This window comes from Montipora capricornis, chromosome 13 (genome assembly GCF_036669925.1).
Source record: "Montipora capricornis isolate CH-2021 chromosome 13, ASM3666992v2, whole genome shotgun sequence".
In the NCBI taxonomy this organism is placed as follows: Eukaryota; Metazoa; Cnidaria; class Anthozoa; order Scleractinia; family Acroporidae; genus Montipora; species Montipora capricornis.
Genome location: NC_090895.1, coordinates 21,954,902 through 21,968,464, shown reverse-complemented (window position 1 = coordinate 21,968,464; position 13,563 = coordinate 21,954,902). Strand labels below are relative to the sequence as shown.

At 38.4% G+C, this 13,563-nt stretch overlaps 2 protein-coding genes across 5 annotated transcripts in view; both read left to right on the top strand.

Moving 5' to 3' along the window:
* LOC138030115 (tyrosine kinase receptor Cad96Ca-like) overlaps window positions 1-8,603 on the top strand; it is an 86,538-nt gene extending 77,935 nt beyond the window's left edge. For 2 of the 3 annotated variants that reach the window (XM_068877998.1, XM_068877997.1), the window contains 8 exons: window positions 205-315; window positions 1,571-1,761; window positions 3,645-3,767; window positions 4,657-4,727; window positions 5,216-5,256; window positions 5,499-5,595; window positions 6,312-6,411; window positions 7,375-8,603. In XM_068877998.1, the coding sequence (XP_068734099.1) occupies window positions 255-315; window positions 1,571-1,761; window positions 3,645-3,767; window positions 4,657-4,727; window positions 5,216-5,256; window positions 5,499-5,595; window positions 6,312-6,411; window positions 7,375-7,443 (753 nt within the window). In that variant the 5' untranslated portion in view covers window positions 205-254 and the 3' untranslated portion in view covers window positions 7,444-8,603. The remainder of the gene's footprint in view (window positions 1-204; window positions 316-1,570; window positions 1,762-3,644; window positions 3,768-4,656; window positions 4,728-5,215; window positions 5,257-5,498; window positions 5,596-6,311; window positions 6,412-7,374) is intronic. The other variant, XM_068877996.1, reaches the window with a different exon arrangement.
* A 4,357-nt stretch (window positions 8,604-12,960) lies between these two features.
* The window catches only part of LOC138030101 (uncharacterized), a 239,501-nt gene continuing 238,898 nt past the window's right edge, over window positions 12,961-13,563 (top strand). For both annotated transcript variants that reach the window (XM_068877971.1, XM_068877970.1), the window contains exon 1: window positions 12,961-13,033. In XM_068877971.1, the coding sequence (XP_068734072.1) occupies window positions 12,985-13,033 (49 nt within the window). In that variant the 5' untranslated portion in view covers window positions 12,961-12,984. The remainder of the gene's footprint in view (window positions 13,034-13,563) is intronic.

The window sequence follows — 13,563 nt, the reverse complement described above, 5'->3', positions numbered from 1 at the left end:
AGCTGAAAATATTGCAGCAAAATCGCATCTCGTTTTAAAAGTTGACATGGTTAAATGTGCTTTCTGTGGATTATTTATGCATCATTGCAAGTGGCTTTTGGCGAAAAGAATTTGTAAATCCTTTTTTTCCTGATGGTTCAAGCGGCTCCTAAGAAAAGTCAGTCTTCCAAAACAAAACTAAGTTTCTTTTTCGGCCTTTCGCAGTTGCCGCTCCTGAGTCAGACAAGAAAGACTTATTATCAGAGCTGGAAGTGATGAAGACCTTGAAACCACATCCACATGTTATTAAACTTATAGGCTGCGTAACTCAATCAGGTAAGCTATCAGTAAACATTGTGTATTGTGCTAGTAACAATTTATTTGATGAGGCTGGGTATGATATGAAGAGTAGAGCGTTTTCACTCACGTGAACAGCAGCCATATTGGATTACCAAAACAAAAGGAAAGGAAAGGAAAGGAACTTTATTTAAGTGTCTAGTCGTTCTAGCGCTGAGGCACTAAGTGGGGACACTGTAAACTGAAATCAACAATCAACGCAAATTAAATCAAATGTTGGTTTTTGAGGAGAGCGGAAACTGGAGTACCCGGAGAAAACCTCTCGGTGAGAACTAGAGAGCCAACAAACTCAACCCACATATGACGCCGAGTCTGGGAATCGAACCCCGGGCCACACAAAAGAAAGTATTTGCATAAAAATAGAGTTCAATTGCGGGAGGATTATTTTGGTACACCATCATGGCCGACATTTCTTTGTTTTGGAACACCAAAATGGCCGCTGTGACGTCGTGTGAAAACGCTCTATTGTACATATGGAAGATGTAATCCATTGAGTGGAATAAAGCCCTCTGGTATTGCCATGAAATTTTTTCACATCCTATCATTTCAAAACCGAAATTAACAATTGTTTTTAAATCCTGAATACTGAGAGCTCTATCAAAGTGTACTTGGCTACGTTATAAAGTGTTTCTAAAGTTCTGAGAAAAGGTCATTGGCCACCCTGCTAGCAGAGCCTTTCTTTTGCTTGCTCGATTTTGACGTTCTCGAGCAAGGCTCTGCATGAATCGAGTAAGATCTTTATTGAATATGCGCTGCATGTTGCCAGGATACAGTCTCGAACCCAAGCCCAATATGCCAGATCTCGCCGCCATCTTGGTTTTTCATGGTACAGCAGGCTCAATTATAACCATCGGCTTTGTCACTAAACGGACGCTCGCACTGGAAACACCGGTTTGACGAGAGAAAACAAGATTGACTAGTCCAGAAGCTCGGGCTGCGGCGGCTTCAAAGAGTTGACGCGATTCGGCCAGAGCCTCCCTCCTTTTCTCCTCCTCAGTAAAGAAAAAGACAAAAGGAGGCTCTGCTCGCAGGGTGGTCATTGGCCAAATCATCGTTTGAGTGGCCATTTGAGTCACAACTTTTGTTCGAATGACGTTTTGTCGGCTAGCTGAGAATAGCTGTTTAAGGAGTGGCTTCAAAATTTTCATTTTATGGCATCTCGTGCTTGGGACAGATAGACAGCTTCCTTAAATGCCTTTAGGGAAATAAAATTAGTTTATCTCGTCATTTGCAGAGCCCGTCTTGGTGTTGATCGAGTATGTCCCGTACGGTGATCTCTTGGGTTACCTCAGAAAGAGCCGTGGTTTGCATGACACTTACTACAAAGACCCAGATATCAAACCCGAAACAACTCTGACGTCACAACAGCTGATGAAATTTGCTTGGCAAATCGCTGATGGGATGAAATACCTTTCTTCAAGATCTGTAAGTTGGCTTATCCTTTCAGATAATTACAGCTCTAGGGAACTCTATTTGGCCGTAGCAATGAGTGCCATGGCAACTATTTTTCTAATAATGAAAGTCTTCTGGTAAAGTGTAGACTGCTTGCAGTTTTTTTTCTGAGTCGAGCCGCCCTCTCGGGGAGAATGGGATAAAGGGCTATAGGGACTGCACGATTTTCTGTAACCGACGCGTTCAGAATCCACCGTTGACTGTATTCTGACTTCACTGATTGAATGATAGATGATGAGTTGTCCGTTATAAACAAGAATTTGTCCCGAACATCACACCGTCGAAACTTGCCAAAACACCCCAACATTAAATTAAGCTTAATACAGTAGTTTTTCTGCGGTTTCCTTTCCGAATAGTTGATAGAATTCGACATGCACATAGATATTCCCACATTAACAATAAAAGAGACATACTATGCCTCTTTTATTGCTAATGTCATATCTGTCATCAGTTTCAATAATTAGAATACGGAATTTAAGATCTACGACACGACGGTAGCGAAAATGTCATTTAAAATTGCAAGTTCATGGTTTATTAATCTCTTTTGTCATAATATCGGTTTTTCTTACTTCTAAAAACTAGCGCAACTTTCCAGGAACTGAATTCGGAGTTGCGGTGTTGAAGCTACAACAGAAAATTCAAATTCGCTGCCTTGTGTTCACGTTCTCCGTAAAACTTGAGAATTGGTCATTTCACGTCGCAGATTTGCCGAAAACTTGAAAGAAATGTATAAAAATGAAAAATTCGCGTGCAGAGCGTGCAAAGCTATTGCTTTTGCTCATGAACAATAGGGAACTTAAGATTTCACGACGGCGACGGCAACAAAAACGGCGCAAAACAATGATATCATTGGTTAAAAGAGCATAAATAATCGTGCTGCACGTGCAGCACGGATTTTGGGATGGATTCTTGCGGTACTCTGCTTAAGGACGACGTGAAATTACCAAATTTGAGGTTTTGACGACAACGTGAGCATGCAACAGAGAATCTTTCATTTTCTGTTTTCAATTTGTACCTGCTCTTACCAATTTAGTTTTACGATACTTCCCCCAAATTGTAAGAAGTGAACGAGATAGAATAACCGCGAGAGAATTATGATAAAGCAAAGTAATATTTTGAGATGACGTTTTCGTTGAAGTCGTCGTCGTAGATGTTAAGGTCCCTTATGCAAAATTTGTAACGGTTTTGTTGCTGTTGCGTCTTAGATCTTAACTCCCTATTAGCAGATTCTGAACGCGTCGGTTACAGAAGATCGTGCAGTCTCTATATCTTTGCTCAATCAACATTCTCCTCTCGGCTCGCTAGCACGACCAAATCGGGCATTTCGACTAATTCAAAAGGGACTGCGAGAAGTCTAGGTGAAGTGCTGATAGAATGAATGCATGAAGTGATCTTCTTCATGAAATTCAAGTTAAGTAGTTCAAGGAAGTACAGATCTCTGGTAATTGTACCAGACCGTAACCAAAGCAACATGACGTTTTAAATGAGTAATATGACATAATCGCTTTTCGCATGAGGAGATTCTCTCAATTGCTGTAATTAATTATTTACTTTCCGAGATACAAGGCACCCTGCTATCGTCTTCCTGCTCTGTCTTTATGATTCCCCATAACGACCCAAACTATACTGATAGGTCAGCTTTTCTCAAGGATGACGTTTGACTATTAGTAGCATAATAAAGTTACCAAGTTACCTAAAGTAAGTTCAAATACATGCTTCCAAGCTTTGACCATCTGTCAAGACGAAAAAAGCCATAGTAAAGTTACGAACTCAAGGTGATTTTAACGAGTCTTTCTCTGTTCATTCATTCATGGAGCTACAAAGTCTTGCCTCAATAACACCATGTTCTACCGCAGATCATTCATAGAGATCTTGCCGCTCGTAATGTGCTGGTTGGGGAAAGAGAAATTTGTAAAGTGACAGACTTTGGAATGGCCAGAGATGTGCAACAGCAAAACGTTTATGAAAGGAAGACGAAGGTATAGTGAGAAATTACCAAGAGAGCAGAGCACAGACTGCATCGCAAAAGGAAACTTGCGTTCCATTACCATATTCAATCTAAAAAAAGTAAACATGTTCATAAGCGAGTAATGTAAAAATGGCCTGTGTTTGTAGCTTTCAAACCGTGTGCTTTGCAATTCAACAAAATGAAAAACTTGCATGTTAGGTAAAGCTCTTTTAAAAAGTTAAAACATTGGATTAATGGTCTGCAGAGGTGGGAGAAAAAAGCTTCATCTTTTTCTACTTAAAGAGTACCAAGAACTGTAAGGAAAAGCCGAAAATACCCGACTTTCTAAGAGCTTCCTAACATTTTTTTCTGAAATACCTTAAGTTATAATATTCAATTCCTTATTGTCCAAGTTAACTTGTTCTTTGTTGGTGGCATGAAGGAATGTCGGGTTTCACATGTGCAGTCTTGCTTTTGATGTTGACCGTTCTGTATCCTTAACTTGGAACACTTTACCAAAATAGACCAATTTCGATATATTAAAATTCAATCCTAAACAAAAGATATCATCTCGAGGCTCTGGGGAATAAATATAAGGATTTGTATGAGTTTATTCCCCAGAGCCTCGAGATGATGCCTTTTGTTTTGGACTGAATTTTAATATATCGAAAGTGGTCTATTGATATCCCTCCCAGGCTGGTGTTATAGATGAAAAAACTTACCAAAACTCTATTGGCACCAAAAAGGCGGCCATGATAAAGCAAATAATTTAAGGAGTAAACCCAGAGACAGATTGTTAAGAAAAAGAGGAAAAGTAAGCAAAGAATGCTAATATGTTTTTTTCTTCTTTCAGCATGAGGCCTGTATCTTTATGAATGATGATGCATTTTTGAAATGATTTCTTTTCTTACAAACACTAGGGCCGCCTGCCTGTAAAATGGACGGCATACGAAGCTCATATGTACGGAACTTACACAACCAAGAGTGATGTGTAAGTTCTCGCACTCACACCATCGCTTAACACCACCGCATCATTTATGTACTTACTGCCGCATGTTTAAAATTTTTGTTGCAGTAATTTTATGGCTTGTTGCACTAAAAATGCACACAAAACATTTTTTTAAACAATATATTTTATTTTACAGTGCATAACTCACCTCTTACTAACTGAGCGTGATAAGGCGTGCTGTTGAATATTGGCTTGAGTTCGTGACGGTACATAAAATGTTCAAAAAAAAGAGTATTTTCTTGAATCTTCAAGGTGCATTAAAATGATATCATATCCATTCCTAATTAGCATAAATACTGATATTCGAACCTATGACGAGACCTTAACTTGTCAAGTTTTATGTTTTATAAAACAATGCCTGTACCCTTCAGAATCCTAAGAAGATCAAAAAAGAAGAAAGACAAGGTTGATGAAGTGATTGATGCTAGCACATTAAATATCTTGGTCAGTCTTGTTTATCATTTTTATAGATGGAGCTTTGGAGTTCTTCTTTACGAAATTTTCACCATCGGTAAGCCTATCACTAAGGTCATTGTTAAATTGCGGCCATCTACCTCACGGATGGCATTTAAAATTGAGAAAACTATATAGTTTTTATGGAGAGATGATTTTTATCGAATTTACAGTATATAGGGCCAAAGTGAAATCAATGATTGCATATCACAGTAAAGTTCTCAATAATGGAGAGCAGATGGTATAACTAATTGTCAGAATGTTTAACATGACAAATGCAAAATGGTCTTTTCTTTTGAGGTGGATCACCATATCCTCGGATGGATGACAGAAAAATTGCAAATTTGCTTCAAGAAGGATACAGGATGCCCAAACCACATCACGTGGACAATGAATTGTAACTATAACCCTTGATTGCTGCATAACAAACCGTTATCATGCAAATAGGATGATAAAAGCAGTCTTTAATTGGTTCTGATAAAATCTTCTCAAACTCATTAATAATTCATAAGGGCTTTAGCCAATCGGAGTGCCCCATTGTGGTCAGGTGCATATGTATCTTGATACCCAATGAAACTACAGATCAAGAAACGTCTGAGTTAGTTCAAAAAATGATCAAAACACTGATTGAGACGCTTGAGTTTTAATGAACGTTCATACTAATAAACCTACGGGGAAAAAGAAACAAATCATCTACCAGAACCCAATGCATTTTGAATTTCCCGAATATTCAAGTTACAACTTTTGTAGTACCTTTCATCGTTAGCGTCTAGAGGATTAAAACGAATTTGAATACCCAATAGTTCAGTGAAAGAGCATCCATGTCAGCAATGTGGGAGACACGGAATGCTCTGTTGAGTTTTGGCCATGGAAATACTGCAGGAAATTTGGAAACAAAACCTAAGGCCGCGCGCGGTTGTGGAATACGGCGATAAAATTTTTCTTCCCAGTCCTCCAAATTACGTCACCAGATCAGCTGGTGGGAGCTACAACGTAGTGTGATGATCTCAAGACTTAACTTGTTTCATTCCCGCAGTTCAAATGTATGTCTTTAATACATTGTTGTTTCATAAATGACATCTTTTGTCCAAATCTCTGTCCTATTCCTTGCAGGTACAAAATAATGATGTCTTGCTGGTTGGAAGACCCCAATGCCAGACCAACATTCCTTAATTTGAAAGACAAGCTGAAAAAGATGGAAAATCAACATAAGGTGCGAATCTAAGCCAAGCACCAAGTATTAAAATAGTAACTCAAATTTTCTGATAGGTTTGTTCACATATTATCATCTTTAGGAGGCTCAAACCAGTCCCAATACTTTCAAGGAACTGCACTATTCTAAGTACTGACTCTGTAGCGCTATATAACCAAAGCATCTATGTTATAGTTTCATGAAAAAAGCAAATATCGCTTAACAAAATGCACTTAATAGAGTCACTTTATAAGTCACCATAGCAACATGCAACTCATCAAAACCCCTAGATTTTGCCCTTTAATGGTGATCTCAGAAACGCCCTTGGTGAACCCCATTTTTCTCTTACTGGAGAGCAATTCGTAGACTAAATAGAAACTCTTTGCAAAGTTAAAAAAAAAAGAAATTCAATTCAGAGCTATCTTCACAACTGGGATATTTCAGGTAGTTCTGAATCCACTTCAGATTGTTTTGTTTTTGTTTATTTAATTTGCAAAGAGTTTTACTTTAGCCTGCCCATCAATTTACAGCAAAAAAAAATTGGAGTTACTGAGTTTGTTTTTTTAGATGTAAGCGTTTTCGTGCAAATTATATGGTGTTTTAAGATGGGTTTTCTGTTGCTTTTGACACCTTAAGTACTACATCATAATAAGGTGTCTGTCTTCTTAAGCGAAAATTGCTGTTTTATATGGTATCACAACATTGTTGACGGGTCATTTAAAAGATGATATTATCAGTACCTCATCGCATCTCAATTGCAATCAATAAATCGATTAAAATCGTTTTGTCTTGGGTTTCATGCCATTATCAACTATCATCTTTTTTCAACCTAAACAAAAGAAAACAAAAAAGGAAGGAGTTTAACTGAAGGACACAAACAAGGCTGCCCATTTTTTGTTGGACATCAACATAGCCTCTTTGATGTCATAAGAAAAACCAAGAATTTGTGCTCTGCTTATGATTGTTGTTTCTTTTGGTTTACAGAGGTTAATCAACATGGACATTTATGACAATACACAGCTGTACGCCAACGTGGAAGATTTGGGTGCATGAATATCGTGATTTCCCAATGCAAGGATTTGCATGTTCTTTTAATTCAACTTAGGGTGCGTTTCTTTGGGAAAATCCAAGGCGTTTTCGAAGATTTTGCCTTGGTTCTCCCCATGCAAAGTCTCGGAAAATAGCCAATTTGGACACTTTTGGAAAAGCAGAAGTCGTATCTAAGGCTTTTAATGCGGTGTTCTGGATAGAAAAATCTGTAATAGTGACGATTTCGATATATGCCAACTGCGCCATTTGGCGACTTCTCTTTTTTAGCTTTTCTTGCCTTTTGGAAGGTTGCCTGAGAAATCAGCTATTTTCGAAGATTTTGTCTTGATCTCACCTTTGCAAACTCTCGCAAGACTGCAGTTTTCGAAATTTTAAAAAATTTGCTATTTCTCTTATTCTTGGTCTTTTTTGATGTGTTTTTTTTTTTTTTTTTGCATAGAACTAATATATGATAGTTAAGCTTTCGATACATACAAGTTGGGCTATAAGGCGACTTGTATTTTCTAATTTTTTAACCTTTGGAAATTTTCCTAAAAAAATCAGCTATTTTCGGCCATTTTGTAAGGGTCTCCCCTGTCCAAATTCTCTGAAAATCGCAATTTTCGGCACTTTTTGAAAAGTAGCTATTTTTCTTGTTCTTGGAGACCTTTTAGGCGGTTTTTTGTATGTATAAAAATCTATGATGTCATGGTGAATTAGCTAGTTGTTCACTATCTGTGGATTGGTTAGCGTTAAAGGCCTATTTTAACATGGACTCATGCCATGTTTGCTTGTCAATGACACTCTTTTCTAATATGAGGGGTTAAACCCCCCTTCGCGCTTCGTCAAATAATGATTTAGTCAATATTGTGAAATAAAATTCGGGTGGGAGTGAGGTGTTCCCATGCGGTTCACCCTTTGCCCCATAGACTCACTGTACTAGGGTTGTGTGCCTTCTGATCGTGCACGGTTACCATAGAAACCAGAGGGCGCAATCCTAGATTGGTGAGGACCTCTCATGTGAGGGATTGTAACCCTCTGGAGAGGATTGTGGTCTTGGATGTTGTAACCCCCTGGGCTAGGATTGTAACCTCGCATTGCCAACTTGTTGTTTTGGCCTTGGGGATTCTAACCCCTTGGAGAGGATCGCGACCTCTCTTTACCGGGAAACTTAGTTAACCTGCCTTTTCATGACCTGCTTATTGAGTGCTTCATCTCCCACTCCATTACCCTACAAACTGTTGTCTGTTACGCTTGTTGTCATGGGTTGGGAACATTAATTATGTATTTAGACAAATATTCATACAAACCTGTATACCACTGTATACCCATATAGACCCGTGTATACCCGCATAATTATACACATTTGTAATCTGGTTAAATAAAGTTTTCCATTCCATTCCATATGGTCATACACGGGCCTGAATGGTATGCATGGGTATACGGTTTGTATGATTGTTTGTCTAAGAATACACAATAATAAGGGATACACGAAATACCTACGAACCTCGAAGATGGCGTCCAATTCGTGAACTGCATCGAACAGTAACAATCGGAGAGCTAGAAAAGGTATGTACATCTAAATACCTCGTCATATTGATAAAGTATTTAATTTGACCAATAAATGATTTTTGGGGGTTGTCCAATTCGGTACTCGATAGGGTACTTCATGGAGTAGGGCTCCGCGTTTTGTCCTCTCCCAGTGAAAATTGTCTTGTAGTTAAAAATTGTCCTTATGACGGAGAACCTATCAACCTTTCTGTAAAAATCACACTCTACGCAAGCTAGTTCTTGCTTGAATCTTTTTTCAAAGTGCAAGTCATCATGGACTATATTGCCTGAGAGACCTGAATACCAGTACTGGTTTAGAAACTATTTAAAAGTGAAGCGATCAACCACCTGTTAATTATTCGGCGCAAAATTAGAGGATTCGCATCAGCATACAGTAAAGTGCTGTAGAAATGGTTGCCGATAACGAAATCCCGGTTTAATGCAGCAAACAAATATACCATCGCAGTCCGAACTGAGTGGCAATTGCACAAACAGTGAAAAAGGAAGTATTGATATGCCGTGACGTTAGGAACACGCTACCGGTCAGTGGAATGAGAACGAGGAACTTGATTCGTTTCCACGGCTTCCTTTTTCGCTTCTATGTTCATTTATTTGGGTTATTTTTGGTATGTTTGCTTTTTGCACGGACTATTTCTTCCCCAGGAATATTTGGTAGCACATGTTGAGAATATTTCTAAATTTAATATGCCTTCGAACGGTTTCCGCCTTTGACCGCAATATACTGAGGTTTCACGCGACTTTTTTTTTAAACTCTGCAACTTTAAAAATCATACCGATCTCCCTCTCTTCCCTACCGAGTCCTGTTACCCTTGACATCCTTTATTTGTTTAAGCTGTCTTGCATAATAAACCCCTTTCTATGTAATGACGTTTAGCTGTTCATCGAGCCTTGAAAAATATCGAACGGATGCTGCGTGTTATCGGAACCTAAGATGACAAGCTATATCGCAAGCGGCAGATATCAGTAATCAGCGCTCAGACAGAGCTTTGACCAACATCACTTCGAAAATGTTTAGTGCTGTTATAGTGTTTTCTTTTCTCCTTTTCAATTTGAATTCATCAGGTAAGAATGAGACCAGTATCAGATAGCTAGCTTTCTTTTTTTCAGTATAAGCATACACCTTATTCCAAAATGGCCGCCATTTAAATATTCTTTTGTTTTTATTCAAATTAGCCCTTGATGCCTGGTTCTAAAGCTTAAAATTCAAAAGAATATTTTATCTTGAACGAGGCAACAAGGGCCAATTTGTATCCGCATAAATCAGCGGCCATTTTGGAATAAGGTATATTTGTATTAACAAAAGTTCCCTCGCTCCTTGATTCTACTGTGGGCTGCGGGTATACATTGAAGATGGAACAAGTGATCGATGATTTGCAACCGCCTGCTGAGGCAGTTGGAAGGCATTTTTCTCGTCTACGGCGTGTTAGTCTTTCGTATGCAGCTCTCTTTAATTCGATTTTGCACCATCATCACGGTTGTCAGAAGACCCGTTCTCTTTTGTCTTTTTGTGGCTCCATCGTTTCAATAACGAACCATACAATAATAAAGTCTATAATAATAGATCTTGTTTATATACAAATAAGTGAATGGGTGTTCTAGGTCCTCTAGAGTCAAGCCTTAAAAAGGGTAACATATCATCCAAAAAGTAATGTAGGTTGCATGTGGATCCAGGTTTTAAAAGTGGCAATTTTTAATCCTGATGCCCTCATTATAATGCCCTCATTAAATCTGCTGAAAAATAATGAAATTTTGCTGGGCTTCATAGAGAAGTAATATGTGTGACGTCGTCGCTGCATATAATGAAATTCCAGCCTTCAGTTTCTCATTCACCCCTAAACTGATGCATCGTCATGCGTGTAAAACGTGGCGTTTCTAAAACGGGGGTAAGGGTAAGACTAAGGGTCAGGGTAAGGGTAAGGATACGAATACAGAAAGTATCCTAAACATGCATAAAAGCTAACCTTAGGCCTAATTAGGCCTAAACAAAAGTTTAAGGTTAGCTTTTATGCATTTTTAGGATACTTTCTGTATTCGTATCCTTACCCTTACCCTTACCCTGACCATTGTATGTAAACAATGTAAACATTGTATGTAAACAACGTAGTATGTAAACAAACAGCGGCTACAATTATAATGATAAAGCCCATTTTACTTTTGACTTGACGTTTCGTATGCTACAACATACATCTTCAGAAGTGACGGTTGAACAAATTCAAAAATGATATATATGAAATTAAGAAGACTGGTAACTAGATAGAATAAGATAAAAATAGTATAAAAATAGTAAGATAAATTGATGCAGTGAACACTGACCGTTCAATAAAGCCACTGCCAACGTTTTCGTTTAACGCTGGTTTGAGGTCGCGTATTGATAAAGCTTCCTTAATTTTACAGAGCAAATCAGAGGTACCATTCGCCAGAACATGAAAATGGTGCCATTCTAATTCCACAAAATATGGTTCAAGTGAGGAAATGGCTACTGCGCTGTTTATGAATCATCTGGAAATTTCGCACAGACGTTTAAGCACCGTTTTGTAATTACTGTTTTGTTAAAATCAATCTTTTGTGTTGTCAAATGCCATTTCCTAGCAACTATTAACTTCCCATAAATTATATTTCCGCACCCTGGCTGATAGGGTGTTGACACAGGTTAATAAATGTTCCCTGTCGGTGTCACATAACGTCAAAAAAAGCAAAACATAGTTTACATGGCTTTTTTTTTCTGCGGTTTGTCCTTCATTCCGGCTCTTGTGAGTAGTGCGGGTGCAATAGCCAACGGCTGGCCTTTGGCGCGCAACAAGTGGACCTAGCGCGCATGCCCTAATCAACAATGTTGCGTGAACGTGGGCAAACGTGTACAACATCATGCAACATTCAAAATGTTGCACGAAAAATTGACCGTTTTCAAATTTGATCCAACATCAACCAAAATGTTGCAACATATCGCAACATATCGCAGCAGGGTACATTTTGGTTGATGTTGGATCAAATTTGAAAACGGTCAATTTTTCGTGCAACATTTTGGACAGGGTGGCAACATGTTTTGCTCAACATTGTTGCAAGATGTTGTGTTGAAATATTGCGAGCGTTTGGCCAGGTCTTCACACCTAAACTGCACAGCACTTCTCTTAGCCAATCAGAATCGGGTAATTTTTTCATGTATATTATTAATGAAGAAATTGACGGATAATTACAAAAAATTACATTACAGTATACTGTAAGAAAACAATTTAAAATTTATTTTACATAGTTGATTGTTATTACTACTATACACATTTGCTTGTCAGTTTACGTTAATGACTGACCATTTCGAATAAACGATTGTATGAAGGTGCAATTGATTGTATGTCTCTATATAATACGCCATTGATTGTCTATTGGTGTTAATGATTAACCATTGCGCAAGATTGAAAGCATATTTGTTATCTTTGATTGTCCAAACGTGCAATTGTTCATCCATTGATGCTATTGAATGTTAACATATGTCGGTTCTCTACCCTGCACAGAGAGGTTTTCTCCGGGTACTCCGGTTTACCCTCTCCACAAAAACCAAAATTCGACTTTAGTTGCTTTCATTGTTAATTTCAGTTTACAGTGTCCCCGATTAGCGCTCCAGCGATAGAATGACTAGACACTTAAATAAAGTTCCTTTGCTTTCCTTCCCTTTCCTTTCCTTTCCTTTCGTATGCAAATAGCGTTATTGAAAGTTCTTTCGTGTTAATGAAGTTCGTGGAAGTGCTAATGAACGTATATTTGCCCTATAGTTTCATGCACGCAGACGTAAATGAATGTATATTTTGCGTAAATAAGCAGTGATATTGAGCTTGTCATCGAGGCTTTTTAAGCATGCCGACTGATAGATATTGCTTTATCCCTGCTGATTGGCGTAATAGTTTCAATTAGTACGTATATTCGTTTGCTGTATAAACACTGATAGGCGTATTGACTGAGGTTACTTTACTTCACTTCCTCAACACCTCAAGCCCGGCGACAATGATCGGTGCTCTAATCGTCTTTTTTGCTTTCAGTTTCAAATTATCAGGTAAGAAATCGGTTCAGTAAATTTAGCAATAGGTGTCAAAAAAGGTTGGCTCTTTGCATCCAAAGATCGTCACAGGAAAGCGAGAGTCGGATCTTCCTTGCTCTTGATTATTGTGGAGCGGATTTCCATAGGCCCACAGCCTAAAAATAGGTCGGCGTGTGTTGTCCTTTTCGTTCCTTTCGGCTATGGACCTGCAGCACGTGGTCACAAGTAAACTATATAGCATCAAAAAACTTAGCAATACGGAAAGGTAAGTGACATTTTTTTCCCTCTCCCAATAAGATGATATCCTCAATGAGAATTTAACTTTGCTTGATTCCATACGGAAGTGAACTTTGAAGAAGTGTACTGTATCCCCATTAACTATGTTCATCATTCGATTGATTTATTGATTGATTTCTTAATGCTTTCCAGTCTTAAGAGCTGGGTGATGCTGTAAAATATCGGTGGTAAACACCATAAAGCAGATAAAGGAAATACGTTAGAGCGGAATATCGTGCTGTATATGTCACTGGACAGGTCAGCGGATG